This window comes from Dendrobates tinctorius, unplaced genomic scaffold (genome assembly GCF_039654945.1).
Source record: "Dendrobates tinctorius isolate UK_male_01 unplaced genomic scaffold, ASM3965494v1 ptg000305l, whole genome shotgun sequence".
Classification (NCBI taxonomy): Eukaryota; Metazoa; Chordata; class Amphibia; order Anura; family Dendrobatidae; genus Dendrobates; species Dendrobates tinctorius.
In genome coordinates, this window is record NW_027361972.1 from 351,030 (window position 1) to 365,351 (window position 14,322).

The 14,322-nt window shown below is 48.5% G+C and overlaps 1 protein-coding gene across 1 annotated transcript in view; it reads left to right on the plus strand.

Annotated features, from left to right (window-relative positions):
* LOC141073525 (uncharacterized) overlaps window positions 1–14,057 on the plus strand; it is a 92,576-nt gene extending 78,519 nt beyond the window's left edge. Inside the window, exon 8 of the mRNA XM_073560790.1 lies at window positions 12,797–14,057. Coding sequence (XP_073416891.1) covers window positions 12,797–13,843 — 1,047 coding nt within the window. The 3' untranslated portion in view covers window positions 13,844–14,057. The remainder of the gene's footprint in view (window positions 1–12,796) is intronic.
* Window positions 14,058–14,322: the final 265 nt, after the last annotated feature.

Here is a 14,322-nt window from a genome sequence, read left to right on the forward strand (position 1 = left end):
CATGTATATCAGAATGAGGATGAGGGGACCATATATACCAGAATAGGGGATATTAAGTACAGAATTGACTACATTTTTTGTTTCAATTTTTTTTCCTAATTTCCTCTAAAACCTAGGTGTGTCTTATGGTTCAAAAAATATGGTAATTTCAAGGAGAATTGTGATAAACTACAGGACAAACATTACACCTGTGCCCTGATATATCTCTAAGCTGATGGCTGTAATATACATTTATTCCCACCTGCAGGAGATGTGCTGGCTCCAGCCCTGGTTTCATAGATTTATTAAACGTCATGAATTCCATTATGTTTTCCATCCTAAGGAATTCAGATAACTGCACAATCTCTCCTGAAATGGGGGCGCTAATACTTTCTCTACTCTTCCGGTCAGGACTCATAGTGGCTCCAATGGTCCACCATAAATGAGGGTAGCTCCAGTTTAGTGTTCTCCCCTCGTACATACGTTGTTGTTGGGGATGTAACATATTTTTTTATTCTGTCTTTTGTTTTAACCTGTTCCTTCTGTATGATAGTTTGATTGTGGTGGGATCGGCCTTCCTGCCTAATGTGAGTCTGTAACTCCCTGATAGTCTTGAAAAAAGCTCTCCATCGCCGCTTCCAAATGTCTGAGATCTAAATTTAAAGGGAACTTGTCAGCAGGATGGTGCTCAGTAACCTACAGACACTGTCAGGTCAGCGCTGTTATACTGATTACAATGATACCTGGTGATGAAATCCGTCTTGTGGTTGTTGTGTAATCTGTATTTGTAGTCTTCAGTTAATGAGATTCTCGTGCTCTGGGGGGGGCTGTGGGCGGGGCTGTGGGCGGGGCTTTATGTGGTGCTCTGATTACATATTCATCTGTATTGGCTTATGAAAGGTCGCTCACTGACCTGCCCCCCATTATTACATAATGCATATAATAGTGTTGATATTATTGTTGATAATGCCTATAATATTGTGGCTATTGTGAGGCTTAGAAAAAAATTACAACCAGTAAAATGACACCAGCGGCCCCTGTCCAGTAGCCTCTATCTCTTACTTATAGATGCTACTGTGTAGGCGCCGCCATCGCCAGTGACATTTTTCTGGATGTAATTTTTTATGTAAAATAGGGGGCAGGTCACTGAAGAATCAGTGTCATAAGCAAATACAAATTAATATGTACGCAGAGCACCACATAAGGCCCCGCCCACAGCCCAACCCACAGCCACTCCCACAATCCCACCCCGAAGCACGAGAATCTCATTAACTGAAAACTACAAATACAGATTAAACAATAACCAGCCCGCAGCTGCCCAGAAAACCAAGAAATTCCGACGCTTTGCCCGGCTCTTCCTACTTACCCTGTGTTTTGTTTTATCTCTAATAAAAGACTTTATTCTGGCTGTGTCTTTATTTACCATATATCTATAGGATTAGTAATGGATAGGTGTCTTACTCTCCATTACTAAGCCGTGGGATTGATGTCACCTTGCAATACAACCCCACAAATATGAACCCCACTTGCCATCACTACAGGGCACGTGGGAAGAGCCGGGCAAAGCACCAGAATAGGTGCATCTAATAGATATGCCTTTTCTGGGCAGCTGCGGGCTGCTATTTTTAGGCTGGGATCCATGGCCCCTTACAAGCCTGAGAATACCAGCCCCCAGTTGTCAGCTTTAGCAAGACTGGTTGTCAAAAATGGAGGGGAACTCACGCCGTTTTTTTAAATTATTTAATTAATTAAAAAAACTGGACCCTTCTATTCTGGATAACCAGCCTTGCTGAAGCTGACAGTTGAGGGTTGCAGCCCCAGGTTGTGAGTTTTGCCGGACTGGTTATAGAAAATAAAAGGGAACCCACGCCGTTTTTTTCATTCATTTATTTAGTTATAGCACAGGCGGTGGATGAGGAATACTCTCATCATCCGCTCCTGCTGTCACTTTTCTTAGCACCAGGTGTAGGTTGATGGGCGTAATAGTCCCAAAAGCCCCACGTGCTGTCATCATTCCGACTTTAATATAACTCTCATCATTCTCCCCGCCGCCAGAGCAGAGGAGAATGATGATAGCGTCTTCAGCAGCCGCCACCGGAGAACAGCACTTACTGTAGTGCTTCTTCCTGTCGGCCGTCCTTGTGGTACTGATGCTGCAAACGGTCGGCACACGGTTGTCACACGTGTGCCACAAGTATTACACAAATGGACATCTCCAGTACCGGAAATATCAGGACGTGTGAAACCGGCCTAATACACAGTTATCTTTAAATGCCTAATATTTCTTCTTGAAACTCATCTGACAGAAAATATTGGAGCTTACGATGGTATAGATTGTGAAGTCTCCGAGACCCATACGCTAATTACCCCAGAGAGGTTTCACCACTAGTTACTCATTTATTACTGATGGAGACTGTGGAGTTTGATCATTTCAGTAGTTCCTAATCAGGCCCCATTATTAATATCTGACGTGTGTCACTTTATGTGGTGGTAAGTTTAGAATTCTTTACAAAGGATAATAGGAAACAAATGGATCTTACAAATTATTTTCCAGATTCGCACTATACCCTACATACGGTTGTACACTACTGTCTGGGCACATGGCAGTGTTCAGAAGGGAAGGAGCGCCATTTAGCTATTTGAATGCAGATCTTGCTGGAATAGTTTGCAGACACAATGTATTGGGAGCACTGTTCATGGTCACCTGGCAGCTCAAAAGATGTCCACCATGAACATGCTTGGCTCTATCTTCTCTGCTTTCCATATCCCAAGGATTGCCTTGTTCATCGCCCTTTAACACCCTTAAAATGAATCTGGACTTACACTGGGACCCCTAGGCTTGGACCATGGTGTTACCTGCTATTCTGTGGTGTTACATGGCAAGAAGAATAGTCAGGTAGCTGGGTCAGAACCAGAAGGACAGAATACAGAATCAGAAGACACAAGAGTAGTCAGTAAACGGGCCACGGTCACAGCAGGAAACAAATACACAAGCCGCAAGCTGAGCACAGAGGACTGAACCATCTGATTCCGGCCATGTGCTTTGAGCTTTAGTAGGGTGTGATACTTTCCAATTGGCTGAAGTAGGGAGCAGATTACTCCAGCTGGACAGCAGGAACAGATCCCAGATGAGATTGGACACACCATATGCAGAAGCCCTAATATAACTAAATGACAGAAAACCAGAATAGTAGAAATCCCCATAAAGTGATTCCATTTTATAAATTAATTCACTGAGGGTTATAATCCTTAGGAGGAGTGAATATTTTGAATTCCACTTTCTGGAAATTAACACGCAGTGGATGTTGGAGAGTGAAAATTACACATTTGCCATATTATTACCCAACATAGAGTGCCCAGATTGTGCTCCAGGAGACACATGTATGTAACAGCAGGTTCACAGGATGCAGTGACGAGACATGAGACTGAGTGTTGTTTTGGAAAGTAACGTTTATGAACTGGAGCCGTTAGGGCTATACTGAACAACCAGAAAGGGTAACACTAATTGTCCTCGCAGGGACTCAACAACAATAACAACACTTTTCTTTTAACAAGAATGTGACTGACCCGGCAAGGCCGGATATTATGGGGCCACGAAACGGCCAACCACGGGTCCTTATTTCCTAAAGTCAACTTATCCTTCCTGACGTCCCTCGGTGTCGCTGGTGTGGCTGCTTTGGTGTCGCTGATGTGGCTGCTTTGGTGTCGCTGATGTGGCTGCTTTGGTGTCGCAGCCGCTGGGCCCAGCTGTTGAGAAACTGTAGTAGTCTTCAGGTGTCTCAGCACCCAGGAGAAGTTGGGGCACAACAGGCCCTAAGGAAGTCATAGAATCATAGTATCGTAGAGTTGGAAGGGACCTCCTGGGCCATCTGGTCCAACCCCCTGCTCAAAGCAGGATTCGCTAAATCATCCCAGTCAGATATCTGTCCAGCATCTGTTTGAAGACTTCCATTGAAGGAGAACTCACCACTTCTCGTGGCAGCCTGTTCCACTCATTGATCACTCTGTCAAAAAGTTTTTTCTAATATCTAATCTGTGTCTCCTCCCATTCAGTTTCATCCCATTGTTTCTAGTCTTTCCTTGTGCAAATTAGAATAAGTCTTTCATTGTGGTAACCCCCTGTAGCCACAGCAGGGTCCCGTTCGTTAGCGAGTCCATGGGGACTCCAGTCCCCCCAAGCAGGGTAGTGAAGTAGTCTAGAAGAGTGGCGGTTGGTAGGCCACACACACGGACTGGGCCTGTGCAAAGAGTCTCTCGATAGGCGAGGAGCAGGCCCCAACTGCCAACTGCAGCGGGGCAATGGCAGCTGTGGGTGGTGATGAACAGGCAACCAAGGACGGAGGCGGGGCGGCAGAGGGCAGGCCGCAACCACATGTTGAAGTGGCGTGTCAGCGGCTGCGGGAGACACCGGGCAGGCCGCAATGGGCTGGAGTGTAGCGGCAGCGGTTGAGGACAACCGTGGGCAGGTCGTGGGCCCAACTTGGAGAGGAGCGACAGTCTCTTGCCGGTAAGCTTGGTACCTCCTCTCTGACGGCCGCCGTTGATCTCTCTGCTGCTGATCTCTCCTCTGGTCGCCGTCAGTCACTCTGGCTCTGTCTCACCCCCACAGTCTCTTTCTCTGTGTCTGGCGTACTACCAACTGACTTCCCGGCGCACTCCCTGCCCCCTTTATACTCGCCCCGCCCCTTACTGACCTGTCACTTTCAGTAGCTCGCTCTCCTCCGTTGTCCCCCGGGTACTGTTTCTCTAGGAACCCAGATGGCGGTCCCCTTGGTTCCGGCCCAGACACTCTACGGGGGTCCTCCTCCCTACACTCCTTCATCCTGTAAGCTCGCCAGTCCTCGGGCGAGGGCCTCAGTATATTGGGATTGGTCTGTAGGGGTATCAATTTTTGTTGCCATATGAACTGGTCTTGTTCGAATCGTTCGGGGGGTTTGCCGGCTGTTGACCGCTCGGAGCATCTTAGTTCAACTGGGGTGAGGTCTTCTGGGATGGTGGTGGGTTAATTGTCTCAGTTGGCTCGTCTTTGAGTGGAGGGCCTCTGGAAGTTGGAGGAAAGTCTTCGTCGTTGTCCAGGTCCTAAAACATGGGTAGAGGTTCAGAGGCCGGAGGGACAGGTTCCGGTTGCTTCGGGTCGGTGGAAATACACGGGCGTAACATATTACGATGCACAATGTGAGTAGGCAGTGTTTCATCTTTCTCGGGTCGTATTTCTTACACAGGTCCTTCAGGATTGATATGGTGTAGGACCCGATAGGGACTCTTCCCAGCGCGGTTCCAGTTTGTTTTGGGGGCGTTGATCTAGTACAAGTACACGGTCCCCGATTTGGATGTGGAGAGGTGGAGTTGTACTCTTTCGAGGGTGTTCCAAATCTCGGAGTTTAGTATGTACGATTCGATGAAGAGTTTGCAGCCGGTGACGATGATTTCGGACCCAGAATGATACTCCGGTCCAGGGCTGAGGCTCCTCGGGGTCAACTCACCCCCGTGATTCCTTTTCCCTCTCGTCCGAACAACAGAGAGTAGGAGGTGTGGCCGGTAACTCGATGTACTCGGTTGTTATAGACCCATACTAATTCAGGAACATATTCGGGCCAACGGACCTTCTTGTCACTCTCCAGAGTACGCAACATTTGGATTAATGTCCGATTAAATCGTTCACAGGCCCCGTTTCCTTGCGGGTGGTATGGTGTGGTCCAAGATTTGTCAATCCCATAGAGATGGTGTAGTTCCTCCATAACTTTTCCCAAAAAGCATGCTCCCTGATTGGAATGTATTCGTTGGGGGCAGCCGTATACTTGTATGAAGTTTCTGCAAATTGCGAAGGCGGCCGACTCCGCGGTCTGGTCTCGAGTGGGGGTGACCACAGCGAACTTAGTGAAATGATCCACCATGACGAGGCAGTGTACGTACCCCTGGAATGTGGGACCAATGGTCAGGTAATCTACCGTCAGGAGCTCGAGGGGTGCTGAGGTCACGATTGTCTGTACTGAGGCTCGCTGAGCGGGCGGTTTGGCTAATTCACATAGGCGACAGGTCCGGCAAATTTCGTCCACAACAGCCAGCAGGTGTGGGTGGTAAACTATCTGTTGCAACCATTGCAAGGTCTTTTTAGCTCTGAAACGAGCCCCTTTTTCGTGGGCCTCTCGAGCCAGTTCATAGAGTTAGGCTCCGGGCGTAACCAACTGCCAAAACGTCATGAAGGTTGTTTGTGATGTTATTTTAAGGTACAATAGTCCCTTTCGGATAACCAACCTCTCCCATTGTCGAAACATCAGTGACATGTCTTGAGTCAAAGTTTGTCGTTGGGAATCAGTGGGTAGTTGGCCAGCGGCAACCCACGTCCAGAGAAGTCCAACTTCTTCGTCTTCTTGTTGCTGTTGTCCACTTATCCCGAGATTGTTCCAGTATGCCCCTTGGGGTCTCTGGGGAAGATACTTTTTGGGTGGCAGCTGTGAGCACGGCAGTGGTGAGGGTGAACAGTATCTCATCCCCTTCTAATTCGTCATCTTGATTCTTTCCTGGGGTTGTATGTCGAATCCTGGAGAGGGCGTCAGCATGGACATTCTCGGCCCCTCTTTTGTAGATGATTTTATAGTTGAACTTCGCCATCCGGGCCACCCATCATTGTTCCAGAGCCCCAATTTGGCCTTTTCCAAATGGGCCAGTGGGTTGTTGTCGGTCCGCACCACTACCTCGGAGCCTGCTAGGTACTCTGCAAACCGCTCCGTCATGGCCCACACCACTGCGAGGAGCTCGAGCCATGGAGTGAGCGGCTTCCATAGGCGATCACTCTCTCCCGGCCATCTTGAATTTGTGACAACACAGCTCCCAGCCCGTGAAGACTCCTGTCAGTGTGTAGGATGAACGGTTGCGAGAAATCCGCATAGGCCAACACCGGAGCATCCGAGAGAGCAGCCTTGAGATCTCGGAAGGCCTCTTCCTGAAGTTGTTGCCACTGGATTTTCCGTCCATTTGCCCCAGCCGGAGCCCCCTTCAGCAGGTCGTGCAGGGCTCGAGCTCAACATGCAAAATTCTTTACGAAACGACAGTAGTATCCGGCCAACCCCAGGAATGCCCGCATGTCTTTTATCGTATCGGGGGTAGGCCATTCCTGAATAAGAGCAACCTTTTCCCGAGATGGCCTCTCACCCTCTGCCAAGACGACATGGCCCAGATACTCAATCTGGGAGCGAAATAGGTGGTATTTTTGGGGTTTTACCTTCAACCCGTACTTTTGCAACCGGCCGAGCACCTGTCCCAACCGCTTTAGGTGGTCCTCAAAAGTGGTAGCATAGACGATGATATCATCCAGGCATATCAACGTGGCCTCAAAACTGAGATCTCCCAGACACCGCTCCATCAACCGCTGAAAGGTTCCCGTGGCGTTGGCCAGTCCAAACGGCATTCGATTGAACTCAAATAGTCCCATAGGCAGTATGAACGCCGTCTTGGCCCTATCTTCTTCTGACATGGGCACCTGCCAGTACTCACTGGCCAGGTCCAGAGTCGAAAAATATGTCGCCTTTCCCAAGGCGGACAAGGATTCTTCTATGCGGGGCAGTGGGTATGAGTCTTTAATAGTGCAAGCATTCAGCTTTCGATAATCCACACAGAATCGTAATGTACCATCTTTTTTACGGACCAACACAATGGGGGCCGCCCAGGGGCTTTGGCTTTCCCGTATCACCCCCTTTTGCAACATTTGGGCCAACAAAGTTTTCACCTCCTTGATAGAGTTGTGGAGGAATCTGTCGATATCGTTCTCGGATGGGGGCCACCCCTGCCGTGGGGATTTCATGAGTGATGGCGGTGGTACACCCAAAATCTTCCTCATGACCAGCAAATACCTCATGGTACTGTCCGAGCAATGTTTTTATCTGTGAGAGCTGGGCTGGAGTTAACCTGGAGAGCTCGGCCCGCATCTGTTCCAGGATGTTTCGACCCTTCTGCTGAGCCGAGACTTTGGTGGCCTGTAGAATTCAAATCGTTACTTCCCAAGGATTCTTGGATTGTACTCTCAATTGAATCGCAGGAGCCGGCAGCACTTCCTCTAAAGGCCTTACTAGCTTGGCCAGTTCAGTCCGCGCTTTCAGGACGATGTCTCGGTCTTCGAGGTTGACGCAGCACACCAGGACAGTCCCTTTTTGCACTGTAGTCAGGGAACGGGCCACCAGTATGCCAGGAGGTAAGCGCTCTGAGTAGCATGGTTCCACCTGCACCTCCATGCCCTCCAAGGGTATCAAGACTCAAATAGGCAGGGCCATCACAGTCTGCCCAGGAGGCAGCACAAGCAGAGGTGCCACTGGCACGATGTACCCGCGCTTCCCGCACCAACTGCTGGAATACCTGTCCCTGGGCCATGCGAGAACCCCACTGCTTCAGGATCTTATGCGTAGGATCATTGAGGAGCAGGTTGCTGAACTCCCGTAGTATGTTCATGCCTAGGATGATGGATGCTGCTTATCAGTTTCTCCTTGAGTCAGTACCACCCCTCTGCGACCAAGGGATTTACCGCACAACGTCACCTGTACCCACACCACCCCGGCAACCGGGACTGGTAGTTGATTGGCGGCTACTAGTCTGATCATGGGCCCCCACTGGGGTCTCGCTGCCTCAGGGAAATTTTGTCGAAAATAAGTTGCGTGCATGGTGGTTACTTGTGACCCCGTGTCAACCAGACACTGGACGGCCTGGCCCTCCACTTCTGCCCAAACCACCGGACATTTTGCGACCAAATCTTCAGGACTTCCACCACCCCTAGTTGTGGTTTTTGGCTCCAAGCGGTGTCCCCTCAGCCCGGAGTCCTCTAGTTTAATGGCCGCCGGGGTGGATATTTCCCACGCCGCGGACACTCTCGGGCGAAGTGGCCTGGTTCTCCGCACTCATAACACTGGGCCTGCACAGACCGACCGCCCCGCGGGGAGCGGGACCCCCAGGGGCCGGGATTTAAACTAGGACGTCCAGTCCCAGACTCGGTCCTTCTCTTCACTTCGGCAAACTCTCCCATGATGTTCCTCAACTCTTGTTTCATCTCTTCCACCCATTGAGGCTCCTCGACTGCATTCACGGAAGCCTCCACACTCCGGACCTTCCCCACGGGGACCGCCATCCCCTGCTCTTGCTCTCGAGCCCCTGCTTGACTTCCCACCTCTGAAAAGTCTATACGGGGATTCATTCTGATCTGCTCCCGTAATGCCTGTTTTATTAACGGGTGTTGCAGTCCAGTCACCAGTAGGTCACGTAGGGTAATGTCAATAGGTCCTACCCCTACTCCATCCTTTCTTTCAATAGCCGTATGCAATTCTTGGAGGACATTCATATACTGGGTGATAGTCTCCCCCTCTCCCTGCATTCGACTGAACAACTGGGTCCTTAATTCTCCCACATTAGTTGGGTCCCCATGGGTTTGTTCTACTATCTGCAAAACTTTATCAAAGGTGTTGCGGTGTTCCGGGGGCCTCAACATCACTGACCTCCGAACCTCCCCGTCTAATGCCATGAGAGCTACTCCGGCTTCCAGGTCAGGAGTCATTGGGTGCATCCGAAAGAGTCCCCGCATCCGCTCTATCCAGCTCCACAGCATAGTATTGGAGCCGGAAAACCTAGGCAGGTTGTTCAGCATAGCCCCCAACGAAATGCTGGAACGGGGGCCCTCATTATCTGTAGAGTTCACAGCCCTGCCCTAGTCTGGGGCACCATTGTCCACGCTTGGAGACTGCATCCTGCCGACTACGCCAAATGTAGGTAACAGCAGGTTCACAGGATGCAGTGACGAGACACGAGACTGAGTGTTGTTTTGGAAAGTATCGTTTATGAACTGGAGCCGCTAGGGCTATACTGAACAACCAGAAAGGGGTAACACGAATTGTCCTCACAGGGACTCAACAACAATAACAACACTTTTCTTTTAACGAGAATGTGACTGACCCGGCAAGGCCGGATATTATGGGGCCACGAAACGGCCAACCACGGGTCCTTATTGCCTAAAGTCAACTTATCCTTCCTGACGTCTCTCGGTGTCACTGGTGTGGCTGCTTTGGTGTCGCTGATGTGGCTGCTTTGGTGTCGCTGATGTGGCTTCTTTGGTGTCGCAGCCGCTGGGCCCAGCTGTTGAGAAACTGTAGTAGTCTTCAGGTGTCTCACTACCCAGGAGAAGTTGGGGCACAACAGGCCCTAAGGAAGTTTTTCGTCGCGGTAACCCCCTGTAGCCACAGCAGGGTCCCATTCGTTAGCGAGTCCACGGGGACTCCAGTCCCCCCAAGCAGGGTAGTGACACAGTCTAGAAGAGTGGCGGTTGGTAGGCCATGCCCACGGACTGGGCATGTGCAAAGAGTCTCTCCATAGGCGAGGAGCAAGCCCCAACTGCCAACTGCAGCGGGGTAATGGCAGCTGTGGGCGGTGATGAACAGGCCGCCAGCAAGGATGGAGGCTGGGCGGCAGCAGGCAGGCCGCAACCACAGGCTGAAGTGGCGTGTCAGCGGCCGCGGGAGACAACGGGCAGGCCGCAATGGGCTGGAGTGCAGCGGCAGCAGTTGAGGACAACCGTGGGCAGGTCGCGGGCCCAACTTGGAGAGGAGCGACAGTCTCTTGCCGGTAAGCTCAGTACCTCCTCTCTGAAGGCCGCCATAGATCTCCTCTCTGCTGCTGATCTCTCCTCTGGTCGCCGTCAGTCACTCTGGCTCTGTCACACCCCCACAGTCTCTTTCTCTGCCTGGCGTACTACCAATTGACTTCCCGGCGAGCTCCCTGCCCCCTTTATACTCGCCCCGCCCCTTGCTGACCTGTCACTTTCAGTAGCTTGCTCTCCTCCGTTGTCCCCCGGGTACCGTTTCTCTAGGAACCCAGATGGCGGTCCCCTTGATTCCGGCCCAGACACTCTACGGGTGTCCTCCTCCCTACACACACACCAAATATTAAGTGGATTCTTCTCACTATAATATTGCTAAATACAGGGATCCTAAATGTTGTTTGCGCACACTGCAAGACTCCGAAGTGAGAGCGGATTTTGCTGGATTGGTTTATAGAAACTCTGTTGCTTTTCAACAGCCTTTGAGCCACTAATAGTGTGGGAACCTCTGTTTTTCCATTGAGAGATGATGGACCTGAGTGGGGTCTTGTTTTTTGTGAGATGAGAATTGGTATTTTTTTTGCCTATATAACATTGATTGGTTTCTTTTTATTCGATATTTGGGAGTCAGAATGAACAAACAATTGAACACCACACACTACTGGTTCATCCAACAAGGTTTTCTATTAGACTGTGAACTGTCATTGTTTTGGTAAACAAAGTTTTTTACATAGTGTTAAGGACTGGCGGAACGCACCTAATTAAATAAACATAGAGGCTAGGTGCGGTGGAAGTCCGGGGTCCACCGTGCAGAGGTGTTAACTGCTGCTAGACAATAACAGACAGTGTATAGTAACAAACAGATGAACTCATGCGGGTTAAAGTCCCCCGGTGTGAACTGAGGCAAACTCTGTTACCTCACAGAGAGTACCCTGAACGGTGTAGGAACCGTAGTCTGTTCAGCCTCACAGACTACGGCTAGAACGCAGGTGTGACATCACAGGACGCTGCCCTAAGACATGGGGTCTGCGCCCCTCTAGACCCACTTGTGCACGGAACCGCTAATGTGATGCGAGGGCTATGCCCTTAAGGTACGCTGTGCCCTGTAAACTGTCACAGGGTGCAGCAGCCAGTTGCTTACCGCACAGAGTATGTACAGTGCCGCACTGGCGGACGCCACTAACCAGCCTCAGCTTAGAGCTGGAAAGCACACTAACTGCGCACAACGCTGCTCTGACAGACGCTGTGGTAATGCGGTACCGAGGTGCCGTGTGCTGAATGGCGCCCTCGGGTGCTAAAGTGTAGATGGAGCTGAGAGCACTGCGGCACTAGGCAGTGCCAGTACTCGGTGCTGACTCAAAGACCCTAAGCCCTAACAACATGCATATCAAAGGAAGGGGAAATATAATAAGACATTCACCAGTCAGACATTCATCATCAAACATACCACTTAGCTACAAGTCTTTATATTAGCGCATGGCCGGGTGGCCATGCGAACCTTTTATAACTGCAGCCTTCAGAGACCTTCCTGGTGGCCCAATCGGAGCAGCAATAGGACCTGAGCATGTGACCTCCAACCTCCAATGATAAGTCGTCCCACGGACATGCTCAGTAGGGGAAAAGCAGGACTTAGTCCCAGGAGCGTCTGATTGCTGCTGACTCACGCATGATATAATAGTAGAGCCAAAAGGAGCAACCAGACACCTAGCATTAGCCTGGGCAAGGCGTTGGGACCGACGTCTCTGCAGAGCAGCCTCCTCTCCGGCTGGAGAGGAATGGGAAACAACAGAAGGCAAGGCTCGAGTTCCCTCCTGTGCAGGGGCAGAAACTCGACGCCTAACACATAGCTTGCCATTTATGGACAGTTTAAGTAGAAATGTTCAAAAATATAAAACTCAAGGATATTTTATTAAAAAATAATTGTTTTTTATCTTAGCAGATGACTGTACCAGAAGATCAGAGGGACAGCTGACATCTTCAATGTTTAAATTTGATGATCTTGAAATCCTACAAGATGTAACTGAAGGGATTGCTGTTAGTCCAGATATATCATCATCCATTCACAGCAAAGATCTGTCATCTGATCCTATGAAACAGGTTCCATCTTCTGATTCATTACTGACTACTAAGGGAAATCAAAGTCACAAAGGAGGCAATAAAAAACAAACTGATCCTAAAGCAAAGAAGTCATTTTCATGTTCAGAATGTGGTAAATATTTTGCACAGAAATCAAATTGTGTTTCCCACCAGAGAACTCACACAGGGCAGAAGCCTTTTTCCTGTTCAGAATGTGGGAAATATTTTGCACAAAAATCAAATTTTGTTACCCACCAAAGAACTCACACAGGGGAGAAGCCTTTTTCCTGTTCAGAATGTGGGAAATGTTTTAACAATAAATCAGATTGTATTAAGCACCAGAGAACTCACACAGGGGAGAAACCTTTTTCATGTTCAGAATGTGGAAAATGTTTTGCACATAAATCATATTTTGTTACCCACCAAAGAACTCACACAGGGGAGAAGCCTTTTTCCTGTTCAGAATGTGGCAAATGTTTTGCACAGAAATCAAGTTTTGTTACCCACCAGAGAACTCACACAGGGCAGAAGCCTTTTTCCTGTTCAGAATGTGGGAAATATTTTGCACAAAAATCAAATTTTGTTACCCACCAAAGAACTCACACAGGGGAGAAGCCTTTTTTATGTTCAGAATGTGGGAAATGTTTTAACAATAAATCAGATTGTATTAAGCACCAGAGAACTCACACAGGGGAGAAACCTTTTTCATGTTCAGAATGTGGGAAATGTTTTACACAGAAATCATATTTTGTTACCCACCAAAGAACTCACACAGGGGAGAAGCCTTTTTCATGTTCAGAATGTGGGAAATGTTTTAACAATAAAGCAGATTGTATTAAGCACCAGAGAACTCACACAGGGGAGAAACCTTTTTCATGTTCAGAATGTGGGAAATGTTTTGCACATAAATCATATTTTGTTACCCACCAAAGAACTCACACAGGAGAGAAGCCTTTTTCATGTTTAGAATGTGGGAAATGTTTTGCACAGAAATCAAGTTTTGTTACCCACCAGAGAATTCACACAGGGGAGAAGCCTTTTTCATGTTCAGAATGTGGGAAATGTTTTGCTCATAAATCATATTGTGTTACCCACCAAAGAACTCACACAGGGGAGAGGCCTTTTTCATGTTCAGAATGTGGGAAATGTTTTAGCAATAAATCAGATTGTGTTAAGCACCAGAGAACTCACACAGGGGAGAAGCCATTTTCCAGTTAAGAATGTGGGAAATATTTAACCAGAAAGCGCTTCTTGATTGCCATCAGAGCATTCACACAGAGGAGAAGCTATTTTTATTTTCTTAATGTGAGAGATATTTTACTTGGAAATCAACTGTTAATATACATCAGAGACGTCACATAGGGGAGAAGAATTTTTTATGTTCATAATGTTGGAATAGTTTTAACCAAAATAAAAATCTTTTTAAAAGGGTTGTCTCTTGTCATTCCTCATGTTTGCTGACAAAAGGATAAAACTAAACTTTATTAATTCCAAATATAAAACTATACCTATAATTCACCCCCTGAAGGTTAGTCAGAAAGTGACTAATAGAAAAAACATATACCCCATGTCTCATTATATAGGGTGAGGTGACATTTACACACTCACTCTCCAAGCCTCTCATTTCTATGGGTTTCATCGTCCTCACCAAAGGTGACTCATCAGGAGACTATTTAATATTGACCTATATTCAAGCG